At 35.2% G+C, this 13,629-nt stretch overlaps 1 protein-coding gene across 1 annotated transcript in view; it reads left to right on the forward strand.

The window, feature by feature from the left end:
• Window positions 1-1,441: 1,441 nt before the first annotated feature.
• Window positions 1,442-13,629, forward strand: part of MUC19 (mucin 19, oligomeric) — a 114,087-nt gene continuing 101,899 nt past the window's right edge. Inside the window, exons 1-6 of the mRNA XM_014529528.1 lie at window positions 1,442-1,560; window positions 3,535-3,567; window positions 6,722-6,748; window positions 8,694-8,855; window positions 9,917-10,003; window positions 13,010-13,060. Coding sequence (XP_014385014.1) covers window positions 1,509-1,560; window positions 3,535-3,567; window positions 6,722-6,748; window positions 8,694-8,855; window positions 9,917-10,003; window positions 13,010-13,060 — 412 coding nt within the window. The 5' untranslated portion in view covers window positions 1,442-1,508. The remainder of the gene's footprint in view (window positions 1,561-3,534; window positions 3,568-6,721; window positions 6,749-8,693; window positions 8,856-9,916; window positions 10,004-13,009; window positions 13,061-13,629) is intronic.

The following is a 13,629-nucleotide window of genomic DNA, read 5'->3' on the forward strand; positions in this document are numbered from 1 at the left end:
GTACCTGGATTCCTGGATTGTTACTCCTCTCTGCCTTGCTTAGCACAGGCCAGACAGTCTCCTCTTAGACCCTAACTTGAACTTTCTCCCTTCACTCTGGAATACCTACATATATAATTCATGCATGGTTCTTTCTACTTAATTTTATTTTTGTCTTAAAACATTCTTTTTCTGATATTCTCATTTTCATGTCTTCTACTTATTTATATATTCATTATGAAGTTCATGATAAAAATGTATCTTGTTGGAGCATTATGTATCCTGTGAATAATAATGCTATTACTATAACTGGGGTACATTTGTGTACCTTAGTATGTTAGTACCTATACCTATATCTCTGTGAGGGTTATACATTTCTCAAAATATCTATTGACATATCCTATGTAATAAAGTGCTAATATGCAAATGGTCATCGTGCCCTCATGCCGTCACGCCATAACGACTAAGACACTCAACACTGGGGAGAGAGGAATGGGGACCAGCCAGGCTGTGGCCCAGGAAAGGGACAAGCCACCCGCCCCGCGGTCCCGGGTGCCTATGGCTGCGGCCGGGGTGAAGCCGCCAGCCCACAGTCCCCTGCGGCTGCGGCCGCCCTGGTGAAGCTGGCTCAGGTCATGGGTGCCTGTGGCTGGCCAGAGGGAGGGAAGCCTGGATCCTGGGTGCCTGCAACCAGCTGGAGGAGGGAATCCTGGGTCCTGGGTGCAGGGTGAGGCAGAGGCGGTTAGGGGCAATCAGGCCAGCAGGGGACATTTCGGGGTGATCAGGCTGGTAGGGGAGCAGTTAGGGGCTATCAGGCAGGCAGGCAGAGGTGGTTAGGGGCTATCAGGCAGGCAGGCAGAGGTGGTTAGGGGCGATCAGGCAGGCAAGCAGAGGGGTTAGAGGCGATCAGGCAGGTAGGCGAGCGGCTAGGAGCCAGCAGTCCCGGATTGCGAGAGGCAATCAGACATCCCCCGAGGGGTCCCGGATTGGAGAGGGTGCAGGCCGGGCTGAGGGACATCCCCCCATGCACAAATTTTGTGCACCGAGCCTCTAGTCAATAAATAAAGAGTTCTTTGTTTCAAGGTAACCTAATGTTTAAAACACGTTTGTTGTGAAGGCAGAGGCAATTGAAATATTTAATTACAATATTTGAGTTTCTTGAGGTATTAAGGCTTTTGCAATGATGAATAGGGGATAGATAAATGCATATCATCAGCCTGTTTGGTGTTTAATCCTGAGGCTTTTAGTTCCTGCCTTCGCTGTTTGCACAGGGCTGGGTTTGGCATGAACTGTACTGGGTCCGAGACAGAAGATGTCATATAAATAAAACACAAACCTGACTTGAAATGGATTTCGTCTTTGGCATGCCGTGATATTTACCTTTGTTCTGTCATCACTAAGTTTACCACGCCTAGCCCATGACGAGAGACGGTGGTATGAGTGGGTATAAAAGCTCTAGTTTGAGGGTCCGCTGTGGATCTGTTTCTCCAGGATGACCTGTCTCTATTTCTAGGTCCCAAATTACTACCATGAAGTTGACCTCTTTGTACTTGGTTGTGACACTTTGTGTCTTCTGCAAAGGTAAGGGGCTAACTGAAAGATCCTTTCAAATGTGATAGATCTAGGTATACGTCTGCTTAACTGTTTGGTGTTTTCTACTTCAAACATTTTTTTCCTTGGAAAATTTTTCCAACATCTTAGAGTAAAATACTAAATTAAAAAACATACACCTGGATTTTCAACCTCTTGGATATTATTTCAGCTTTAGCAAGCCTGTCTTCAGGATATATCTGCTTAGAAATATCTGTGAAGAGGTTACTCAAGATGTATGTAGTGTTTGTTACTAATTTTCATCACAGTTTATCCTTTAATGACTATCTTAAAGTTATAGCAGCATTAAGACTAAAGACCTTCAAATAATGATAATATCACCAATTAAAAGACTGATTCATCACCAAAAGAACATTTTGTTGGGAAAATTTCTTAAACTAAGATTTCCCCCGGATATTTCAGACAATCAATTAATTGATTTCTGAAATTAATTGAAAGGTAGGACATCATTGATTAATTCTGTTAATTAAAAATTGAGAAAAACATGGTTAGAAACAAATGTATTTCTTGCCAATTAATTCTGTTTCTGAACAGGGCAGAAAAACATTAACATCCAAACAAAGAAGAAAGTTCTGCAAAAGGGAGAAGATTCATTCTATATTTACACTTAAAATGTATTTTCTAAATTTAGGAGTAGGGTATAATTTACTTTTTTTATGAGAAGTCATGATAAAGGGGACTGCAATTATTTGTTAAGATTAAGAGAAAATGTTTCTATCCTTAAACAATACCACCTGGGAAATAATCTGACGGACCTTTAGAAAATAGTTGCTTTATGTAATAGTGATTTTCATAATCTCATTAGCACTTTGTTATATCTTTTGCTTCTCCTTTGCATAAATATAAACATTTTTGCCTTTATTTTGCATGAATGTATTTCTTACTTCTTAAGTAACTGAGTAAAAATACATTATTTTCAAATAATTTATTAAATGATATATCTCAAAAAATGTGTTTAAAAGTATTTGCTAGTCTATTAAATTCACCACAGAACTGGAATATGTTTCTAAAATAAATTCTTAGATATGCATCATATTTCTGAGAAACGATTTCAATAGAAATTTCAAAGATTAGTGATTTAGTGACAAAATTCAGAGTTTTATGTATTTATTTATAAGTTTATGGTAGGAAATAGAAAAACCTGGAAAACTGCTTTTTGCAGACTCTCCGAGTGACTTTTTATTGCTCTTTGTCAGTGAGGTCTCTGTTCCAAACCAGACTCCCTTGATTTTCAGTAGATCACAGGATGGTAAGGCTTGAGAGCTGGAAGGTAAAGAAGGCAGACATTTAAGAGGTATCCATATAATCAACCAGAAAAAAATTGTATTGTTTAACCAACCATAAGTGTATAGAAGGAAAGAAAAAAACACACAAAAAAACCCACTTCCCTAGCTAAGTGGAAAAACTCCAGTTACAGGAGATGTAGATTTGGCATGAAATAGATATGTATATTTAATTCTTATTTTCCCCCCAGGATATTCCATCCTGTCAGTAGAGTAAAATCTATACAGTTGATTTTCTTTTTTTTATCTAATTCACTGCTTGTAAACACATAAACCAGAAAATGTTTAGGGGAAATAAAATCAGGTGAAATTTAGATCAGATTGAAAGCTGTAAAATATTTTAATAGTGTTACAAGGATATAAAGTACTAATTAAGTTGTGGGTTTAATATGTTTGGCCATATATTTCCAAATATGAGTTGACATTGAAAACTTTAAGTATGTTGACAGGTAAATGTATCACTTAGATCTATATAGATGTTATTTAATAAATAAAAAACTCCAAAATAATAAATTAATATTGAAATATAATAGTTATTAATATAAAAGTTGATAGCACATATTGAATTTATAAAAATAATGAAAACAAGAAGATTAATTTCATTGTCTTAAAATATGCTAGAATTTTAAAATGATGTTTTTACTTTTTTTACTTTTTACAGATGGTGGAGCCCTATTTTTTAGACTAAAGTCAGGTCAGTACCTTTCAGAAATTTATCTTAGATATTTCAAGGTGTATACAGAGCCTGCTTTTGAAACACAGAAATATTTTCTCAGCCATATTGAGATATAATTGACATATTGTGTAAGCTTAAGGTATACAGCATAATTGGATGATTTGATATACATATACATTGAGAAATGATTATTAGACTAAGGTTAGGTCACACCTCCATCACCTCACATAATAACTTTTTGTGTGTGTGTGGTGAGAACATTTAAGATCTAGACACTTGGTGACTTTTTAGTATATAATACAATATTGTTACCTTTAGTCACAATGCTGTACATTAAATCCCCCAAACTTATTCATCTGATAACTGAAACTTTGTAATTTTGGTCAATATCTCCCCACATCCTCTGCCACAAAACTCTTGGCAACCACCATTCTATTTTTAGTTTCCATTAGCTAGAGGTTTTTAGGTTTCATATAAGGGATATCATATAATATTTGACTTTCTCTGTCTGACTTATTTCATTTAACATAAATATTCTCAAGGTCTATCCATGTTGTCACCAAAGGCAAGGTTTCCTTTTTTTATGGCTGAATACTATCCCATGTCTTTAGCCATCATATGTCAATGGATACTCAGTTTGTTTCCAGGTCTTGGCTATTGTGAAAAATGATGCAAAGAATATGTGGATGCTGATATCTCTTTGAGACAGTGACTTCATTTTCTTTGGATAAATACCCAGAAGTGGAATTGCTGGGCCACATGGTAGTTCTATTTTTCATTTATTGATGAACCTCCAAACTGTTTTCCATAATAGCTGCGCCAATTTATATCCCCAGCAACGTGGAATACAGAAAATGGATGTTTCACACACACTTAATTTTGTGAGTGAACTGCCATGGCTCCTCTCTCATATATCCCACAGAATTGTAAACTCCTCAAAGACAGAATTTTGATCAATGTTGTTCAGTCTGTATTCACAATGCTGAGAACAGCAGCTAAAATGGGACAGGCACTAAGTATATATTTGTTTTGAATTGATAAAATATTTTAGAACCATAAATCTGATTTTTTTATGCCTAAAAGATTTTTTTCTTTCTGAAAGTAACCAAATCCTTTACAAGATATACTTTCTGAAATGAGCCACAGATATTTTGTTTTACCCAAGAAGATAAGGGGCTTCTAAACATAATTTAAACTTTTTTTTATTTTTCTAATATTTTTACTGCTTTCAGAGAGGAAGGGAGAGGGAGAGCTTACCCAAGAAGATAAGGGGCTTCTAAACATAGTTTAAACTTTTTTTGTTTTTTAATATTTTTACTACTTTCAGAGAGGAAGGGAGAGGGATAGAGTGAAACATCAATGATGAGAGCGAATCATTGATTGGCTGCCTCCTACACGCCCCCTGCTGGGGATTGAATTCGCAACCTGGGCTTGTGCTCTTGACCAGAATCAAACCCAAGACCCTTCAGTCCACAGGCCAAGGCTCTACTCACTGAGCCAAACCTGCTAGGGCTAAACATAGTTTAACCTTTCTTTGAGGACATCAAAATGCATACCAGTTATCACAATACATATTAAGCAATGCTGCCCTTGGAATCTACTGATAGGTACAAAACAGTTGGTCCCTACTCCAGAGATGGTTTCTGAGTTACTGTGTCTGCTTTTCTGTCTCCTACTTCTGTTAAACATCCAGCTCTATATCCTGATAGAATCACTATATCTGCATTTTTTGTACACAGTTCCAAATATTATTTACTTCTTTCAGTCAACTGGGGTGAGAACACCATCAATCCAAGCTCATTAGCTTAGTACTTGTAGTAATAGAGTGCACACTGAGACACTGTGGGATTTTCCTTATGGATAAAATTCATGCATGGGTTTTATGATAACTCTGTTTGTTTAATATAACTCAACTTATATTTTAGAGAGACTCTTCCAGGTCTTTAACCTATATGGAGGATATGTTATTATGCATTTTTTAGAAACATTTATATTATCTTCAAACCATATCTGTAAACCATTTCTTCTTAGCCTTCAGCTAAATATGTGTGCATGTATTTGTGCAAGTACACACAATTTGTTTTTGGTAACAATTTATCAGCACACATAGGAACCCCGTTGTCTTTTAACTGGCTGTGTTGGCTGTTTGTCTTAATTTACACCTATAGGTCTGAGATAGGTTTGCTGACCACAAATCCTTGATTTTCTGGGACAGTTCTAATTTTTAGAAGTTTATCTTAGTATATGACCATATGCTTTGACTTTCACTTGAATAATGTCATCAGTTTGAGTTAGGGAATTTGTAAAAATTACAGAGTATGGAGAAGCATTGAAAAATAACCAACAACCTGCAATCCATGAAGTCTCCAAATAAAAATGTTACCCAAAATGTTTTTTGAAGTTTCTTGAATATATAATCAATATGCAACTTTATGTAAAATTTTGTTGTTGCCATTCTGTTATATTTAATTTCACATAATTATTATGAAAATTCTTTTGGATAACAATGATTTTGATGTTTTTTATAAAAATATCTTTATATGTAAATTATGCCATTTGTTGTATATACTCACTCTTATTGTGAGTCATTGACTCAGTTGTACTTACTAGAGCTTGACAAGTTTGCAAATTTATATGTTATTTATTTAAATATGAAGAAAATTCACTTTGGTTTACCATAATAACCCTTAAATCATTTGTAAACTATGTGTACATTAATTTTATGGGATCCAGTTATAAAATAAAAATTGAGGTCATTTGGTTCAAATTAAGTAAATTAAGTTTACACAGTATTTTTGCAACATAAAAAAAATCTGTTCACTAAAACATCTGCATTTCACCAACTGAATAATAATTAATGCTGTGAAGAACCTTTGCAATCATCCAAGGATTATTGTATTTTGCTGCGTTCTAACTCATGCATCTAGGCTGTACTCTAAACTGGCTGGGGGACTGGCACACGTATTCTTTTTATAAGGTTGTTCTGAAGGGGTATAAACATACCATGGTCACTGGATAATTTCCATATTCATGTCTGAGTATTGAACTCAATGAGCCTATCTCTGTGGGAACACCTCCCAAGGACAAGAAATGACTGTAATCAAGATTCACTTTCTATTGGCAAATCTGTCAAATATGCTAGTAATGACAGCAATTCTTCTTTTTTCTTTAGATAATGAAGTAGCTGAAAGCAGTTCAGGTAAATTATTTGGTTTTCTTTTCTTATACTCTTTATACCAAGTAACAACACAGCAGCAGTACTTTTATTTGAAAAGAAAGCATATGGAAAAATCACTAAAACATTTCATGAAATCTTCCTTATTATTACAAACAAACGTATTCTAGTGTATTTTTGTATAATTTGGGTCAGACATTTTAATACTTAGCCAGTTGTTTATAAGGTAGTGACATTTGAAATGGGAAATTGCTTTGATTGTTAGCTTTTCTAAAATCACATACTTACATGAGAAATGTGGATGTGGATTTAAGGTTTTACTTTCCTATATTTTTATTGAACAAACATGCTCTTATTTTGCACTCTGGGATTAATTCCTTAGTGATCTATTTTAATTAAACTCAATCTAGTCCTAACAGTTTTACTACTGATTCCTTTGGGCAATTGAATATCATGGAATATTATCCATAATTTTGTTTCCCTAGCCACCAAAATAAAAAGCCACAGCAAATCAAGACTGCTTTCATGGAATTTTCCTTAAATCTAACAATAATATTTTTGCTAATATCATTATAAATTTACTATCATGCCAGTCTAACGTATACAACAATCAAAATAGCCCAAGATTACTTTTATATGTTTTTCTTATAAGGCATTTTTAGATCAAAGAGGTAGATAAAGAACTCACAAGTTTTCTAAAGTAAAGGATCTAAAAAAGAGGAGGGGAGTCTCTTTTCCTTTATTTTCATTAGGGAGAATTGTGTCTTATTTTTATTTGTACTTATTTTTACATAGTCTTCAAATTTTACTTATAAATCATGAATTTCGTTTTCTTGTCTAGTCAGTGACCAAAATGCATGTTTGCCACAACTTTATGGGAATAGTGTATTCATTAAGGCATTATCACTTCTAAAGTATTTTAATTTTATTTGGGAGATCAAAAAAATAAGTGGTATGACAGAGAGCATAGAATACCTCATGTAATGTAGTGTACATTACCTTAACAAGAGTGTTTTGTTGACGAATGCATTTGTTAAGTAAATGTTGGTTGATTGTCCTTAGTGTTTCAGGCACTGTTCTAGACACTTGGGATGTCTCAGAGAATAAAACAGGCAAAACAACAACAACAACACACACAAGCAAAAAAACACACCTTGAGTTTATGGAGCTCAAAATGTAGAATGAACAGTCAATAAACAATAAACATTATAAGTAGTAACATGGTATATGACAAGATGATAAAATCCTGGACTGAATAAGAATAGTTAGGAGTGTTAGAACGGGATGGTGTTGCAATTTTAAATCCTCAGAGTATGCCTCATTGAGATGACTTTTCAACTAAGACTTGAAGAGGTGAATGCTACCATTAAATTATGAGTAAAGGTTTTAATCTTTGTAGATATAAGGAAAAGAGAAACAGATATGTTTTCTTAAAATTACCAGTTATTACTAAGCCAAGGATAGTGTGGATTCAACTGTCCACACTCATATTTTGATGGGGGAAGGTTGGAGACTGAAACTTGGGGCTTAGCAATGGAGGAGGAAACAGGGAAGTCCCTGCCCTCTGTCCGCAAGGAGAATTTCTAGGACACATCTGATACGTCTTCCCAGCTCTATTCGTCTTCTTTTTAAATTGAATTTATTTGGGGTGACATTGGTTAACAAAATTATATAGGTTTCAGGGGTACAATTCTAGAATACATCATCTGTATATTGTATTGCGTGTTCACCAACCCAAATCAAGACTCCTTCCATCACCATTGTATTCGTCTTTCTTGAAGTCTTAAAACTAAGACAAAAAGATGTGACTATGGCGATTAAGTCAATCAGTAGCATATTTTGCTTCAAGTGTTGCCAGAAAAACAAGGCTGATGCAAAATAAAATGTGGCTTTTCATAGTGTCGCAATCAAGTCACCTTATTGTGACAGCAATGCTGTTTTCAAATGAAATCTCCTGTTCTCATACCAGGTGACTTACTGGTTGCAGGTTCACCCTTTGATGACTCACACGGAAGGGAATCTGTTGCTGCTTCGGTCTTCGAGACAGAACATGGTTCTCCAGGAAAGGCTGAGGACAGGCGGCGAGAGCGACGAGACACTGAGAGTTTAGAGCTAGAGGACACCCCAGCAGGTACTGCTAGAGACAAATGCTTACCTAGGAAACAGGGGCTTCTTTCTCACTTGGGAGAACCTGATAATCTCTGTTTTATTTGTAGTTCATGGCCTTAATAGTAACAGTGGAGTAGGAATCATCTAAAGTCACTAATACCAGTGCCATTGAAAGTGATGAATTCCGTCTTTAGAGAATTGTAGCAAAGATGTTTACATTAAACCAAACTTTTCCCCGATACTTTTTATTTTCTTCTGTCATCTTTCTACTTAGTACCATTATTATGATGATCAGTCATTTTATAAAGTATAAGTTACTAATTTAAAATGCTTCCGGACCCAAATTTAATCTCTCATGTTTCTGTTAGCAACCACATTTCATTTTCTATATCAGTATTTTTCTCTTTAACTTTCATAGTCAATTTGCTGAGTGATAGCATAAAGCAGGGTTTCTAAACAGTTTGTAGCCTCACAATTTTTTTTTTGCAGGGGGAATTAAATTTCTTTAGATGAGGCATGTCCTCTCTGGTTCAATAAACTACTCCTTATTGGCCAATTCAGGCTTTTACTTTACCTGCCTGGTCCCTGAAATATCTATATTTCATAGCTCTACATAAATGGGAAAGGAGATTCCGTGAGGAAAATAACTTCAATGTTTCATATTAAAATTTAATATTTGAGTTCATTTTGTGATATCTGAAAAGGGAGAAAGAGCCTTGGGTGTAAGGGTGCAGTTGAGATATTTTCAGGAAGGACACCAGTCATCTGTTTTGAAATTGACAAACTTGGTATGGCTAATAATCATTAACACTTGTTTTTACGATAGTGAGATGTTTAATTGTTTGCTCATGTTATACAGAACACAATGAAACTCTTATGGAATTCTATCAAACCTCCTGGCAAACTGGTTGCCATGCACACCCCTGATTACAGTGTGGAAGTATATGTGGAAAGACATATGGAGAGGAGGGGGAATATACATTACATTTGAAATGTAGGCGTAGTTCAAGCAATATGTATAGTACAATTTCTTGACCAGTCAATGAATGCAACTTTTCTCTGATAATGATTGTATTTTTGCAGAGGAAACCACTACGGCAAGTAGTTCTGACAGCACTGACTCTGGTGGTACGGATGCTGCTGCCACTGATTCAAATCAAAACGAAGCTGGTAAGGATCCATCTGGCCCAAGTGGATTTGAGGAGAATGCAAAAAAAAAAATGGAGCTGGCTCTAATTGCGCTGCCTGTGTTCTAAGTTTTTTCTTAGTTTCTTCTTTTGGTAGAAAAATCATCAATGAGCAAAGCAGGGACTGGTGGTGTTTTTGACAAATACAGACTTACTGCTAGAGGAACACATGGGAAAGATTTTTAAACTATGTTTGATTCTTAAAGGATCTGTGTTATCTTCAACAGGAATTTAAACATTTTAATTAAGAGGCAAATAGATACAATGCTTTAATGAAGGGGCTTGGACCTGGAAGGAAGATATCCAGTTTCTGTCCTCAGGATTTCTCAGTAACCTTCTGTGGACTTGGGGGAAGCCACTGAAAATCTCTTGTTCCTGCTCGGCCAGTGTGGCTCAGTTAGTTGAGCATCATCCCATGCATCAAGAGGTCACTAGTTCTTCCTGCCCCCCATCCTAAGTCAGGGCACATGCCTGGAATTTTGGGCTTGACCCTCAGTAGGGGCGAGCAAGAGGCAGCCAATTAATATTTCTATATCTCCCTTCTCCCTCTTCCTTCTCTCTCTCTCTCTCTCTCTCTCTCTCTCTCTCTCTCTCTCTCTCTTTCTCTCTCTCTCTCAGTCAATAAAATAATATTTTAAAAAAATTCTCTTGTTCACAAGTTTTGACATAAGAACAGAAACCTTTTGGTTTTATATTTCTATGACTTTTGCAATGCTTTATAAGTTATACTACACTAGACTAGAACTTTACAAGTTCTATTACTCATATTCGAACCAGTTTTCTTGAAAAATAAATATCAGGAAAAAGTATATTTATAAAAGTGTGGATAAATAGAAATTTATATTAAAAAATTAAAGCTAGGGAAAGAAATATGGATTAATAAAGTACAGTAAATCTATATATTTTTTGTGTCAGAGCTATTTACTGCTCGGCCAGTGTGGCTCAGTTAGTTGAGCATCATCCCATGCATCAAGAGGTCACTAGTTCTTCCTGCCCCCCATCCTAAGTCAGGGCACATGCCTGGAATTTTGGGCTTGACCCTCAGTAGGGGCGAGCAAGAGGCAGCCAATTAATATTTCTATATCTCCCTTCTCCCTCTTCCTTCTCTCTCTCTCTCTCTCTCTCTCTCTCTCTCTCTCTCTCCTTTCTCTCTCTCTCTTAGTCAATAAAATAATATTTTAAAAAAATTCTCTTGTTCACAAGTTTTGACATAAGATCAGAAACCTTTTGGTTTTATATTTCTATGACTTTTGCAATGCTTTATAAGTTATACTACACTAGACTAGAACTTTACAAGTTCTATTACTCATATTCGAACCAGTTTTCTTGAAAAATAAATATCAGGAAAAAGTATATTTATAAAAGTGTGGATAAATAGAAATTTATATTAAAAAATTAAAGCTAGGGAAAGAAATATGGATTAATAAAGTACAGTAAATCTATATATTTTTTGTGTCAGAGCTATTTACCTTAGAAGATGTGGAGGTTGGTGGAAATGGAAAGAACAGCAAAAAGTTTGTTGGTAAACCCATGGGCTTTGGCTTCCGTGTCAGTGGCTCAGGGATTCTGATCCAGTCTCTATTAAGAAAAAAAAATACAAATAATTTACATCCTTTGCTTATTGAGACTGATAACAGTTTCATTTTTCATTTGCTTTTCATTTTGGACTTGGTGGTAAAAGAAGGGTTTATTTGGATTTGGCCTTGGTAATTCTGTCCTGTGGAGTTGGCATCAATGGTCTTGAACAAAAAGGTTGGTTAAAATGAAAAAGGGAACACTGGAAAATCAGGTTGTAGGGATTACTCTTCAGGTTTTGTGCATAAAAAGTAGAGTCATAAGATGTATTTAAATATTTCCCAGTGACAATCTTTTTTAAAATGAGCAGATAGCATCAGTACAACATGTTGGGCTGGATTTAGTATTTGTGCCTCTGGAAACTTAGTGAAGTCTAATTAGTAATAGATACAGTGTAGTGTAGTAATGGTTGACCTCAGTCAGAATTGGTCATCAATCAATCTGTTCAAAAAAGTCTTGGTCATATAGAAACAATAATTATTTGGGGTTGTTCTTAAGTTTTGGACATCAATGTAGAAGTCAACACTTCAACAGAACTGAGAAATTTAAAATCACCTGTAATTTATTGCCACTGACTTCCTTTAGGCGCAGTTGGTACAAATGGTTTCAGGGACGCTGGATTTCTGACCCTCAGATCTGCTGCCATTAGCTCAGGCATACACACTTAGGGTTTGTTCCTGAGACATGTACTGAGAAGTAATTGCCTCCTATCTTTCGATTGTGGAGTAATTGCTAATTTGAGATTTTTCTGCTCATTGAAAGTCAGCTTTCAATTGCTTTCATTTTTCTCAATCAGACAGACTTTTGTTGATTAGTGTTCTTTCTGGTAGTATATTTAATGGCAGTAAATCTAGTGGCTTCAAAATGGCAGATTGTGGTTCCCTTGACATTTCACATCTTGAGACGAATATCTCTGTTCATCTAGATTCGTGATTTTCACACTTCCAGCTTTTAGGAATGCAGAATGCTTTGTTCAATTGACATTTTGAAATGGCAGCTAGATTTCCCAAATGTAAAATAATTTAAAGTGGGAGGAAGTGTGACTGAAACTGGGATAGGAGACCTGGAACCCTTTCTCTGCAATCCTTACCTCTTTTCCTGAATAAGTTTTATGGCAATTGATCTGGAATAGAGTAATTTTGTGTCAGTCCGTTTAGTGGCAAGGCATTTCATTCTGTTACTCCAGCAGGTTGTTCAGTGGATAATTCTCTCTCTCTCTCTCTCTCTCTCTCTCTCTCTCTCTCTCTCTATATATATATATATATATAATGCAACCTCACATGGTTTTAAGTTTTTTAGCATTAGCATTGCTGAAATTGGAGCCATAGCTTTCCCATCAGATTTTAAAACCTTTTTTCATATTTTAACAACTAAAAGATACACATAAACAACCTAATCATTTTGTATTAAATAGGTGTGACAAGCTCATCTGACTACAGTACCACGGAACCTCCCAGTACTCCAGGTAGTTTAATTTTTGACTTCAGTTTTGAAGAAAAAAATATATCTATAATCTATATAAAGTATAAGTAATAATACTAGTAAATCAATAATATCCTATTATGTGTTTTTCATATTGAGATGAGTTTCTAAGTGCTCTTCTCTTTGAGTACTAAAGTTTAGATGACCAAGTGCATATTTGAAACAATTTCATGGATAAGAGAGAGTAAATTATTTTAAGTCAACCTGAATAAAATATAGTGCAACTTCTATATCATTTTAGATATATTATTTTAAAATTTAGTTTTGAATAAAGAGTTAAAACTATTTCCACTCACTCCTAGTAAAGACAGCCTGTTGTAAAGAGAAGTGGCTTCAAGATACACAATAAATGGCGTGAAAAATGTTTTTAAATTTATACAAAAATCTTTACTTTTGTTATTGTTGTTGTTTTATTATGCTTGCATTTAGATGTTGCTCCAAGATTTCTTATAAATTTACTTGGTTACATAAAAGGGTCAGTGCATTAGAAATAAACAGTCATGAGAAACAAATTTCAAGGTATACTAATTTTTCCCTTTGAAAAGGAAAATT

The sequence above is a fragment of the Myotis brandtii genome, unplaced genomic scaffold (genome assembly GCF_000412655.1).
Source record: "Myotis brandtii unplaced genomic scaffold, ASM41265v1 scaffold686, whole genome shotgun sequence".
In the NCBI taxonomy this organism is placed as follows: domain Eukaryota; kingdom Metazoa; phylum Chordata; class Mammalia; order Chiroptera; family Vespertilionidae; genus Myotis; species Myotis brandtii.